Source organism: Schistocerca serialis, chromosome 1 (assembly GCF_023864345.2).
Source record: "Schistocerca serialis cubense isolate TAMUIC-IGC-003099 chromosome 1, iqSchSeri2.2, whole genome shotgun sequence".
In the NCBI taxonomy this organism is placed as follows: domain Eukaryota; kingdom Metazoa; phylum Arthropoda; class Insecta; order Orthoptera; family Acrididae; genus Schistocerca; species Schistocerca serialis.
Window position 1 is genome coordinate 993,278,123 of NC_064638.1, and position 13,994 is coordinate 993,292,116.

Sequence of the window (13,994 nt, forward strand, 5' to 3'; positions counted from 1 at the left end):
AAAATAATGTTCAAAGTTATTTAAATAAAAATTTTAAAGTAAGATGATTTCTAGCACCTGACAGGATTCAAACCCACAACCTTCTGCATGTTAAGAATGTACCTTAGTCACTACACCATAACACCACTGTGTACTACATCATTTTTAAGCTTCCCAAATATCACGCAAAATATAGGCCCCTGGGCTGAATGGCTGCAGGGTGTAAATAGTTTCAAAAAGTCAATCACACACCTGGGAACCTCTTCTTGTCAATGTGTAATAGTCTAAAATGAGGTGACAAGCAGCGTACTAAATCTACAGTCAAAAAATGCAAACAAAATTCTCTCTCTCTCTCTCTCTCTCTCTCTCTCATTCTCTCTCTCTCTCTCTCATTCTCTCTCTCTCTCTCTCTCTCTCTCTCTCTCTCTCTCTCTCTCTCTCTCTCTCTCTCTCTCTCTCTCTCTCTCTCAAACACAGATGATGTGACTTACCGAACGAAAGTGCTGGCAGGTCGGTAGACACACAAACATACACATGAAATTCAAGCTTTCGCAACAAACTGTTGCCTCATCAGGAAAGAGGGAAGGAGAGGGAAAGACGAAAGGATGTGGGTTTTAAGGGAGAGGGTAAGGAGTCATTCGGCGCACGCACACACACACACACACACACACACACACACACACACACACACACACACAGACACAAGCAGACATGTTAAAAGGCAAAGAGTTTGGGCAGAGATGTCAGTCGAGGCGGAAGTGCAGAGGCAAAGATGTTGTTGAATGACAGGTGAGGTATGAGTGGCGGCAACTTGAAATTAGCGGAGGTTGAGGCCTGGTGGATAACGGGAAGAGTGGATATACTGAAGGGCAAGTTCCCATCTCCGGAGTTCAGATAGGTTGGTGTTAGTGGGAAGTATCCAGATAACCCGGACAGTGTAACACTGTACCAACAATTAAAGAGACCAGCCATGGGTACCAAGATGGCCCCCTCGTATGTCAACCACCTACACATGCTGGGAACATTCCACTAAGCTCTCTCTCGTTCACAAATACCTCAAAAGGTCTAGTTGATTCTAATGGCTCACCTCTCTGCATATTATGTAGCAAGCTACTTTACAACAATTGTACGGTCCATGCCACCTGTTAAGATATGCCAACATTTAGACATTATAGATCCCGATTGCAAAGATAAAAATGAAGAACTTTTTATACATAAGAAAGCACTGTTATTAAGAAGCCAAAAGACTATGAAGTATGCAACTCTAAATGGGAATGAAAAATCCATGGATGCATTGTATTTGGTCAGCTTATCCTATTGCACAAGTGAGCAAAGCACACACTGTCACTGAGAATTTAATAAAACCATACGCAGCAGACATAACACAACGTGCTTGATGAAAATCTGCAGAGCACGTTTCTACAGTGCCGCTTTTGAGTGACACTGTTTTGTGTTGAATGGACAGTCTTGAAGCCTGTATCAAATAAAAGCTGTTTGGTCATCTTCAAAATGACAATTTCATATTGGACGAGTCAGCCGACACTGCTGGACTGGTCATGTTGCTCATAATTGTACAATATCCATATAAATGTTCACTCAAACACAATTTGTCATGTTCACATCACTGCCAATTAACTCTATTGGAAAAGAAATTTTTAGCACAATTAACAATTTGTTCAAACAAACCCTCCAATTGTGTCAATATTTGTACAGACGGGGCCAAGGCAGTGACTGGTAAGGAGCAGTATCACTAATAAGTAAAGCACCCAGTTATTGTATCCTGTAAGAACAAGAGCTTGTGATAAACAAGATTTGAAATCTAAAATTGGTTCTTGATGAAGTAGTAAAAATGATCAGTTACATTAATTCCACTCTTCAGTGCTGAATGTTTTCAATATTGCATGAAGATTATGGGAGCAGATATAAAATGCTCTGCTGTACACTGAGGTTAGATTGTTACTTCAGGGAAGACTTAACAAAGTTATTCAAACTAAGTTCTGAATTACAAACTTTTAGAACACACACTTCTTTTAAGGTAAAACCAATTGAGTGATAAGAGTTGTTCAGACTAGCGTTTTCAGCACATATACACTTCTGGAAATGGAAAAAAGAACACATTGACACCGGTGTGTCAGACCCACCATACTTGCTCCGGACACTGCGAGAGGGCTGTACAAGCAATGATCACACGCACGGCACAGCGGACACACCAGGAACCGCGGTGTTGGCCGTCGAATGGCGCTAGCTGCGCAGCATTTGTGCACCGCCGCCGTCAGTGTCAGCCAGTTTGCCGTGGCATACGGAGCTCCATCGCAGTCTTTAACACTGGTAGCATGCCGTGACAGCGTGGACGTGAACCGTATGTGCAGTTGACGGACTTTGAGCGAGGGCGTATAGTGGGCATGCGGGAGGCCGGGTGGACGTACTGCCGAATTGCTCAACACGTGGGGCGTGAGGTCTCCACAGTACATCGATGTTGTCGCCAGTGGTCGGCGGAAGGTGCACGTGCCCGTCGACCTGGGACCGGACCGCAGCGACGCACAGATGCACGCCAAGACCGTAGGATCCTACGCAGTGCCGTAGGGGACCGCACCGCCACTTCTCAGCAAATTAGGGACACTGTTGCTCCTGGGGTATCGGCGAGGACCATTCGCAACCGTCTCCATGAAGCTGGGCTACGGTCCCGCACACCGTTAGGCCGTCTTCCGCTCACGCCCCAACATCGTGCAGCCCGCCTCCAGTGGTGTCGCGACAGGCGTGAATGCAGGGACGAATGGAGACGTGTCGTCTTCAGCGATGAGAGTCGCTTCTGCCTTGGTGCCAATGATGGTCGTATGCGTGTTTGGCGCCGTGCAGGTGAGCGCCACAATCAGGACAGCATACGACCGAGGCACACAGGGCCAACACCTGGCATCATGGTGTGGGGAGCGATCTCCTACACTGGCCGTACACCATTGGTGATCGTCGAGGGGACACTAAATAGTGCACGGTACATCCAAACCGTCATCGAACCCATCGTTCTACCATTCCTAGACCGGCAAGGGAACTTGCTCTTCCAACAGGACAATGCACGTCCGCATGTATCCCGTGCCACCCAACGTGCTCTAGAAGGTGTAAGTCAACTACCCTGGCCAGCAAGATCTCCGGATCTGTCCCCCATTGAGCATGTTTGGGACTGGATGAAGCGTCGTGTCACGCGGTCTGCAAGTCCAGCACGAACGCTGGTCCAACTGAGGCGCCAGGTGGAAATGGCATGGCAAGCCGTTCCACAGGACTACATCCAGCATCTCTACGATCGTCTCCATGGGAGAATAGCAGCCTGCATTGCTGCGAAAGGTGGATATACACTGTACTAGTGCCGACATTAAGCATGCTCTGTTGCCTGTGTCTATGTGCCTGTGGTTCTGTCAGTTTGATCATGTGATGTATCTGACCCCAGGAATGTGTCAATAGTTTCCCCTTCCTGGGACAATGAATTCACGGTGTTCTTATTTCAATTTCCAGGAGTGTATTTGGAAAAATTAATGAGTTTAAATCTATCTATACAAGGAAAACAAACGACAGTTTTCAATACTAATAACAAAATAACAGTCTTCAAAAAAATTAATATTTGGATTGTTTGTGTTGGGAAGAAAGAACTAGAAAGCTTTTTAAGCGTGAAGGTGTTCATTAGTGAGACAGCAGCATTACCAAATAAAATATTTGAAGAACTGGTTCAACGTTCCCTCAGTATGCGCATGTCTTCTGAGACATATGTTCCTGAAGAGCAGAATACATACAAAACTAAAAATGAATTTATGGGTTCAGAATCTTTTAGTACTAAATTTGCAGAAGCCAAAAAATATGTCAAACAAAATCTATGAATCCTGTTTAGGAAAGATATATTCAGATAGGCTACCATTCCCAACAACATAATTGTGTGTAATGGGATTGTCACCGTATGCTGCTACATAGATAAAATACTGCAATAGGCTGGATAATGAACCTAACGTGCAGCTTCAACTGTTATCTATAAAACCTCATGTTAAACAGTCGGTCAGAAATAAAAACCTTTGTATCTTCCATTAAATGGAAACAATTTTATCAATTTACATTGGAATCAGTACAGTGTATTTTATTATTGTGCATTGTTTTGTACAGCATTGTAGAAGTCAGTAATCCATAATGTGCTTAAATGTGATTTGAGACTTTCTCGGCGTATTCCATTCGTGAAATCTTCTCGGGTGATCAGCCGAGTAAAGGCGTCGTCTTCTCGCAACGTTTCGAGGGGTTTCGTACCCATCATCTTCAAGCGAAGTGTCGAGATGCTGTGTTGCGCGGTCCTATAAAGGCTCCTGGACCAGTGACTGATTCCGGGCGCCGACCAATCAGGTACCTGCGGAATCGGACGCCGCGCCAGTGGTGGGGGGTTCGCGGCGCGGACCGGGCGTCGAGTCCCTGCCGGTTCCTAATACGTCTGTGGCCGCTACCGTCTTCGTGCCGGAGCGTTCTCTTCTAATTTTAGTTATTGCGGGATTCCAAGCTGTACTAAGTTGGAAACCAGTGTCTCGATTGATCAGGTTGCTGTTCAACCGAATTTCTACAGCCTCTTTGAAAACTGAATCCCAAAATCCTTTAGCGTCACACAGCTTCTTCGTACCCTCAAAGAGGAAGCTGTGTCCTTCGTTAAGGCTATGTTCCGCTACCGCCGATTTTTCTGTCTGACCAAGGCGTACATTTCTAATGTGTTCCGAGCGCCTCTGCGTGATGCAGCGCTGCGTTTGTCCGATGTATTTCGTACCACATTCACATTCAATACTGTATACGCCCGGAGTCTGCAGTCCTAGGTGGTCTTTGACTGAGCCAAGTATGTCCTTAATTTTACTTGGGGCATGAAAAATTGTCTTGATGTTGTGTTTCTCCAGAATGCGGGCAATCTTGGCTGTTGGCGGTCCCGCGTATGGTAGAAATGCCAGGCATCTGGTCTCATCTTCTTCTTCTGGTGTGTCTACCTTCCTGCTCTTGTGTAGGGCGCGCGAGATTTGCGTCTCATTATAACCGTTGCTGCGGAAGGTCTTCCTTAGGTGTTGTAACTCTGCAGGTAGGCTGTCATCATCACAGATAGACTTGGCCCTGTGCACAAGTGTGTTAAGCACTGAGTTGCGTTGTGCTGGGTGGTGGCAACTCTGTGCATGAAGGTATAAATCCGTATGTGTCTTCTTCCTATACACAGCGTGACCCAAGGTGCCATCAGGGTGCCTCTTGATTAGAATGTCAAGGAAGGGCAAGCTTCCGTTTTCTTCCACCTCCATGGTGAATTGTATGTTGCTGTGTATGCTGTTGAGATGTCGCAGGAAGTCTTGCAGGTTCTCTCTGCCATGTGGCCACACGACAAAAGTGTCATCAACATATCTGTAAAAGCCTTTAGGTTTCAATGGGGCGGTGTCCAGGGCTATGTCTTCAAAGTGCTCCATGTAAAGATTAGCGATGCCTGGAGCTAAGGGGGACCCCATGGCTACACCATCCACTTGTTCATAAAATTTGCCTCCACACTTAAAGTAGGTGTTTGTTAACACATGACGGAACAGCTTTATTGTGTCCTCACTAAAGCGTGTTTCGAGCAGCGCTAGGGAGTCTTCCAGCGGTACTCGTGTGAAGAGTGAGGTGACGTCAAAGCTGACAAGAAGATCTTCTTTATCCAGGCGAAAGCCTTGTAGTACCTTCACAAACTCCGCCGAGTTCTTGACATGGTGCTCACAGTGACCCACGATCGGTTTGAGCAGTTGTGCTAGGTACTTGGCTAAACCATATGTCGGTGAGTTGATGGTGCTCACTATGGGTCGCAGTGGAACTCCGTCTTTGTGGATCTTAGGGAGCCCATATAGCCGTGGTGGTGCCGGTGCTCTGGGGTACAGCTTCCTGATGACGTCCTTTTCCAGTCCAGAGTCATTGAGCAAGGCGATGGTCTTGCGAGTCACGGAAGCTGTCGTGTCCTTGTCCAGTTGCTTGTAGGCAGTATCTTGTAGCACTGCTACAAGATACTGCCTACAAGCAACTGGACAAGGACACGACAGCTTCCGTGACTCGCAAGACCATCGCCTTGCTCAATGACTCTGGACTGGAAAAGGACGTCATCAGGAAGCTGTACCCCAGAGCACCGGCACCACCACGGCTATATGGGCTCCCTAAGATCCACAAAGACGGAGTTCCACTGCGACCCATAGTGAGCACCATCAACTCACCGACATATGGTTTAGCCAAGTACCTAGCACAACTGCTCAAACCGATCGTGGGTCACTGTGAGCACCATGTCAAGAACTCGGCGGAGTTTGTGAAGGTACTACAAGGCTTTCGCCTGGATAAAGAAGATCTTCTTGTCAGCTTTGACGTCACCTCACTCTTCACACGAGTACCGCTGGAAGACTCCCTAGCGCTGCTCGAAACACGCTTTAGTGAGGACACAATAAAGCTGTTCCGTCATGTGTTAACAAACACCTACTTTAAGTGTGGAGGCAAATTTTATGAACAAGTGGATGGTGTAGCCATGGGGTCCCCCTTAGCTCCAGGCATCGCTAATCTTTACATGGAGCACTTTGAAGACATAGCCCTGGACACCGCCCCATTGAAACCTAAAGGCTTTTACAGATATGTTGATGACACTTTTGTCGTGTGGCCACATGGCAGAGAGAACCTGCAAGACTTCCTGCGACATCTCAACAGCATACACAGCAACATACAATTCACCATGGAGGTGGAAGAAAACGGAAGCTTGCCCTTCCTTGACATTCTAATCAAGAGGCACCCTGATGGCACCTTGGGTCACGCTGTGTATAGGAAGAAGACACATACGGATTTATACCTTCATGCACAGAGTTGCCACCACCCAGCACAACGCAACTCAGTGCTTAACACACTTGTGCACAGGGCCAAGTCTATCTGTGATGATGACAGCCTACCTGCAGAGTTACAACACCTAAGGAAGACCTTCCGCAGCAACGGTTATAATGAGACGCAAATCTCGCGCGCCCTACACAAGAGCAGGAAGGTAGACACACCAGAAGAAGAAGATGAGACCAGATGCCTGGCATTTCTACCATACGCGGGACCGCCAACAGCCAAGATTGCCCGCATTCTGGAGAAACACAACATCAAGACAATTTTTCATGCCCCAAGTAAAATTAAGGACATACTTGGCTCAGTCAAAGACCACCTAGGACTGCAGACTCCGGGCGTATACAGTATTGAATGTGAATGTGGTACGAAATACATCGGACAAACGCAGCGCTGCATCACGCAGAGGCGCTCGGAACACATTAGAAATGTACGCCTTGGTCAGACAGAAAAATCGGCGGTAGCGGAACATAGCCTTAACGAAGGACACAGCTTCCTCTTTGAGGGTACGAAGAAGCTGTGTGACGCTAAAGGATTTTGGGATTCAGTTTTCAAAGAGGCTGTAGAAATTCGGTTGAACAGCAACCTGATCAATCGAGACACTGGTTTCCAACTTAGTACAGCTTGGAATCCCGCAATAACTAAAATTAGAAGAGAACGCTCCGGCACGAAGACGGTAGCGGCCACAGACGTATTAGGAACCGGCAGGGACTCGACGCCCGGTCCGCGCCGCGAACCCCCCACCACTGGCGCGGCGTCCGATTCCGCAGGTACCTGATTGGTCGGCGCCCGGAATCAGTCACTGGTCCAGGAGCCTTTATAGGACCGCGCAACACAGCATCTCGACACTTCGCTTGAAGATGATGGGTACGAAACCCCTCGAAACGTTGCGAGAAGACGACGCCTTTACTCGGCTGATCACCCGAGAAGATTTCACGAGCATAATGTGCTTATTTTTGTACGATTTTCATTAAATTATTATCTGAGAGTATGCTGAAAAGTAATACCTTCAAAGTTCTTATGCTAAAGCTCTTAAAGCTCTTTAAATAAAACAAATTTCATTAACATTCTACATCTTTAGCCTACATATTAATTCCACAAAATAGTCACCCTGGTGACAACACATTTCTCACAATGAGAGATCAGTTTGTTGATACTGTCAATGTGGAATGTTTAGATTTGCTGACTGCAACACAGCTGCATCTGTGCTTGCATCACTATGAAAGCAAAGTCCTCGAAGGTGTTCTTTAAGTTTTGGAAATAGAAGAAAGTTGGATGGGGCAAAGTCAACACTGTGTGTGTGTGTGTGTGTGTGTGTGTGTGTGTGTTCCTGAGGGACCACACTGCTGAGGTCATCGGTCCCTAGACTTACACTCTACTTAAACGAACTTGTGCTGAGGACCGCACACATACGCATGCACGCGCGCGCCCGAGGGAGGACTCAAACCTCCAGCAGGAGTCTGCACTGTATGGAGTACAATTAATGATAGTGAACCCAAAGCATTGGCTTGTTGCAGATGTATCAGTGCTCGTGTGTGGTATGGCATTGTCATGCTGAAGGAGAGCATGCTCCATATGCACATAAACTCTTCGAATTTGTGCTTTCAGTTTTCTGTAAATTTTGTCAAGCACTGAAATAGTTACATTCAACACCACCAGGTTGTTATTGCACTATAATTTGGAGCCCTCTAGCGGCAGAGTGTTAAAACTTCTCTCGGTGAAGCCAGAAAGTTGACTGTGTAATATGCGTGAAATATAATACCTCAACTGATACTGAGAACAGAATAAAAAATTTGGAGGGGTTACCTTTCAGCATGCCCTCATAATTAAAAAATGGCCATAAAATCCGGTTTTACTAATTTTAGGACTCCATAAAATATTAAATATTTCAAAATGATTTTATTGCTAAAAAAGTTCGAGGACGGGTGGTGAAAGCTACATATGCCAAAAGATGTGCAGTTTAATGCAGTTATTCTCAGACATTACACATGCATTTATGCCTTGTAGATCTCATTAACAGCGAAAACATAAATAGCAGTTTCACGTGAAATACTACACAGAAAGGAAACATGCAAAAATACACATCAATATGAAACACCAAATGCAACAAAAGAGTTTTCAGTCACCTTTGAAGATGGTGTCTTCACTATTGACATCAGGCATATCAATTTTGAATGACGCCTAATTTATATTGTTGTAATTTAAATGAAATTGCACCTGTTTACTAAATATATATTAACAGTAACTATTCTGCACAAATATGAGGAGGAAATTTGTGGGGTTATCATATGCTGCTATCATATCTAATGTATGTGTAATAGAATAAGTGTTACATTTGCGTTTTCAAATACTTAAGATTCCGTGTCATACAGCTTGTCATTTGAATATTTGAACAATAATTTAATCATAACTGCAAACATTTCTCTTTCATTTGAGATTGTACATTCTGTAGCTATTGGTGTTTGTGAGCGATTAATGTTTTTGTAAGCTGTGAAAAATTGTCATTCTTAATTTGCGCCATATCTCTGTTAATAATTGTCAGGCAGAATGCCTCAAAAAGTCGCTGAATTCACCTCAAAGAGGCAAACAAAATGATTTACTCAGATTCACTGTTGCTTCATTAAATCCCATGAAAATTAACATTACAGTGGATACATTGTGCTTCCATAGAAGTCCTCCCAAGTTACACAACTCCAAAGTCTTCTGGATAAGCCTGTCACTGGGTCTTTCCTACTTCTACTCTGATAAGAAGAGTTTGCTACCTCTCCTCTTATGTCTGCCAATTCTACCTCTTGTACTGCCCTTCTGTCCCATCCTACGCTCTTGAGACAAGTCTTAGCCCTCACACCTTTGTTCGTTCGAAAGTCTGTTTGTTATGGAATAAATTAATTAAAATTTTAGAGCATGATTGTACAAGTTCATATATGATGAGAAACAGTTGAAATAAGATTTGTGAGAAGTATATCATACGATTGTGTGTATATTATCCTAAATGAAGTTTTGCGCAATAGGTAGAGTATTTCTTATGTCTACATCAAAAACACATGGAGTTGGACATTGCAGAAATGTGTAAAGTTAAAAATTATTACATTCCATCTTGGCGTGGTGATACGGCAGCTTTATAATTGCTACTATTTAAAAAAGAGTTGCACAGTGTTCTTTATTAACTCAAGAACTATGTGTCTTGTATGGATTCAGCATTATCAGGTATTTTAATTTTTTTTTTTAAACATAAGCTGAGGGTTCCCTGTCCGGGTGAAATGTGTCGTTCTTGAGTTAATAAGGAACACTGTGCAACCTAAAGCTGTTTTTTGAATAGTGTAAAGTTTAAGTATAACCCATTTATTGATCCAAAAGCTATTGTGAATTATTTTTTGTTTACTCATTTATTTATAGTGTGTAGTGCCCAGTGTTGTATTGTGTCTGGACCTTACTAACCAGGAGACAGGAGACCGAGAGGTGAACTTGCCTCTTTGCTTATCAATATGTGCAGTATGACCCCGTTGCCGCTGTTATCTGCGTCTTTGCCATATATATTCTCACACTTCACTGTCTGTGTTTAGGGCTATAATATCCTTATCACTTTTATTGTATGCTATTTCTGCTAGCTTAATGCCTCTGGTTGATTACATTAAATCTATCACACAGAAAACAACCAATATGAATCAGAACAATTATATTAGTAGCCACAGGCATAGTTTGCAAATTTCTGTGTAAATACCTCCTGCAGAGGACATGTGTCACTATAATCTAAAATATTTACAGCTTTTGCAGCTCCCTCAAAGAATCCAGTTCCAATAGCAGGCATTTCCTCAAAGAAGCAGGATGTTGATACTCAAAACAACCTGTGCATGCAAATGCTCTTTCTAACATCACAGAATACAGCATCTGTGAGAAATAGATTATCTGCACATGCCTTGTTGTTGCTGATTCCTACGATTACATTGACTGAATTGAGAAGTTTGGGCATTTTGTTCTGTACAGATATGGTACCTTTCCATTCATAGTATTTTTGAAAAATACATTTAGTGCTGTCCTTGACTCTAGTTGTAAACACATTTACAGCCAGTTTATGGCTGGCACACATAACACTATAGCATTGTTGGGAAATTATGGTGCAGTATTTTGCAAGTTTTTTTGAAGCTTTCTACCAGTTGTCTGTAAGATCCAGTAACGGTAGGAATATAAACCTATGCTGAATGTTAAATACACCTGAAAAATACAATGTGTATAATGGTTAGTAAGTGAGTAGTGGATGTTAACATTGTGAGAATGAGGCTCAAAATTGTGCGATCTGTGTTGTGAAATCAACTTGGGTTTTGTACAGGAGGTTTTTATTGTTTTGGATAAGCCCATGTATTTGATTGTACTGTGATACCAACTGGTTTACTGTTGATATGGGTGAAATGTTTCTAAAGGACCTTTCTTGATCACAGATGGGAGTACAACATACTTGGTTTTTGTACAGGAGTTTTTATTCTTTTGGATAAGGCCATCTATTTGATTGTACTGAGAGACTAATAGGTTTACTGCTGATATGAGCTAAATGTTCATAAAATTCATTTCTTGATTACAGATGGAGTAAGACATGCTGTGGCAAGTGCTGGAATAAGAGAGACACCAGATATGGAAGCAGCTGGAGAAGATTTAGAGCTTCAGGCTGCTTATCGTGAACAGATGAAGTTGTCTTTCCAGGACAATGTAGGCACAAGTTCTGATGTGACAAATGAACGATTCCCAAATACAACAAAATATTTTGAAAAATAATATACTATTCCTTGTGATTTGCATGATTGCCACTTGTGGACATTACATTACTTCTGTTGAAGATAACTTTGCAGTTGAGTTCCTGTCACTGTACGACATATATTTGCCTATTACGACACTTGGTGCAACTAGTGTGCCATAATTTCAAATGTGAATGCAGTTGGTGTTGAAATTATATTACTAAAAACCAGCTGTTGAGGGACACACACATACTGCACTTCCAACAACTGGAAATAGATTAGAGTTCATGCTGAGCATTTATTTGATAATGTAATTCTAAACTGGTTTGCATTAATCAAGTATTAATCGTAATCATTTTTACCTTTTACTTCAAGTAATTTGACATAGTTGAAATTAAACTTTGATTTGATATCTCTAAATTTGATTATTCGTGTATCTATAATACATTTTGAATTTCTTTTATTGAAATGATGTCGAAATTGTGTAGCAGCTGTTCAGGAATGTTGAGCCTTGGAAATTTTTGCAAGTGCGCCATTTGCAGTTGCTCACTGTTCACATCAGTGTATCTTATTATTCATTAAAGGCAAAAATTTATAAGTTGTCAACATTCTGAGTATAGTTACTTCCTTAATTTCCTTAGACATAAGTTTACTTATTTACGTTTACTTTCTGAGGAAATAATGTGATATGTATAGAAGGGCCATGTAATAAAATGAAATTCAAACCTATAATAATAATAATAATAATAGTAACAACAATAAATAGTTGTAAGGCATCTGAATATGTAATAGGAACAAATTGATGATGTTAATAGATCTTTTTTACCTTAAAATTTCACAGGTTTAAATACAAAGTACAACTGAAAATCTAAGAGTTCATCTGTAAAATGCCCCAAATGCCAGAAACAGCATCTGAGTGATGTGGTAAACATGTGAAATTGGTTTGACGAGTACGGATAGATAACAATGTCTTACAAATAGTTACCAGTGTTTATGAAGGTGTTACAGAATTTTAGGACATATTTACTCTGATAAACTAATGAGGTACTGAAGGGTTGATAGTTCGAAGCATAATTTGGGATGAATAATGATTTGTGGTAATATGTTGTTGCACCAATTCTAAATTGTCTACCCAATTCCCATGCGTTTCTATTAAAGGGGCAGTCACTTAATTTGAAACAAGAATGGTCCATTGTGAGCAATAACCATAAAATTTTGTTAAAAAAGTTGAAACGGATGCTTTATGGCAAAGCTTAATGGGTGTAAGGTATTGCAGACTCCAGCTCCAATGTACTTATGTTTCAATGACATGTACATGTCTGTACAAGCAATAGCTACATCTACATAATCCGCAAGCTACCATACAGTGCATGGCAGGGGTACGTTGTGTCATTGCTAGTCATTTCCTTTCCTGTACCACTTGAAAATGGAGGGATTGGAATATGATTGTCTGTGTGCCTCAGTAAGAGCACAAAGTTCTCTATCTTGTCTTCCCAGTCTTGTGTGAAATGTAGATGGACAGCAATTGAATCACACTGCAGTTAGCAGCAAATTCTGTCTCTAAATTTCCACAAACATTTCATGAAGAGAACATTGTCTTCCCTCCAGAGATTCTCATTTGAGTTCGCAAAGCATTATTAATCTGTTCTGGTGGGATCCCAAACACTTGAGCAGGACTGAGGAATGGTCGCAGTAGTGGTCTATATACATTCTCTTTTATAGAAGTGCTGCACTTGCCTGAAATTATCCCAATTTGACCATTTACCTTTCTGCACCTTACATGCTAGTTCCATTTCATGTCACTTTGCAACACTACGTCTAGATATTTAATCAATACGACTCTGTTCAGCAGGACACCACCAATACTGTAGATGAACATTACAGGATTGTTTTTCCTAGTTGTAAGAACAGATACCTCTTTTGGTAAGTTCATGTTTAATAACAAAAACATAACAGCTGTAAAATGCTGGAAAGGTAATCACTTAGAGAGGACTTAAGACTGACATGTGGTGCACAGAAACGTGCAATAGAAAACAGTCGTAACTAACGTTTGATCTCTCTCTCTCTCTCTCTCTCTCTCTCTCTCTCTCTCTCTCTCTCTCTCGACTGATTATTGAAAGCAGCTGCCTGTGTAGATGGAGACTGGGGAGGGAAGGGGGGGGCACACGTGAGTTCAGAGTGTAGGGAATATAAGGGCACCGGGGGGGGGGGGGGGGGGGATATGTGCTTGAGCTTCTCAAGGCTACAGTGGTATCTGTTGAGTAAAGGGGTGCCGGTCAGTGGCTGGTGAACAGGGTCATTGGTACTAAGAGGAGGAGATGGCATGGAAGATTTGTGTTTGAATGGGCTGGATGGAATAGTGTCTGAAAGTAAAAGCTCTGGTAAGGTTATAAGTATGTTTTGACACTCCATGGGTGA

At 42.6% G+C, this 13,994-nt stretch overlaps 1 protein-coding gene across 6 annotated transcripts in view; it reads left to right on the plus strand.

Annotated features, from left to right (window-relative positions):
- LOC126413018 (large proline-rich protein BAG6) overlaps nucleotides 1–12,182 on the plus strand; it is a 215,267-nt gene extending 203,085 nt beyond the window's left edge. For all 6 annotated transcript variants that reach the window (XM_050082921.1, XM_050082913.1, XM_050082950.1 and 3 more), the window contains exon 23: nucleotides 11,426–12,182. In XM_050082921.1, the coding sequence (XP_049938878.1) occupies nucleotides 11,426–11,616 (191 nt within the window). In that variant the 3' untranslated portion in view covers nucleotides 11,617–12,182. The remainder of the gene's footprint in view (nucleotides 1–11,425) is intronic.
- Nucleotides 12,183–13,994: the final 1,812 nt, after the last annotated feature.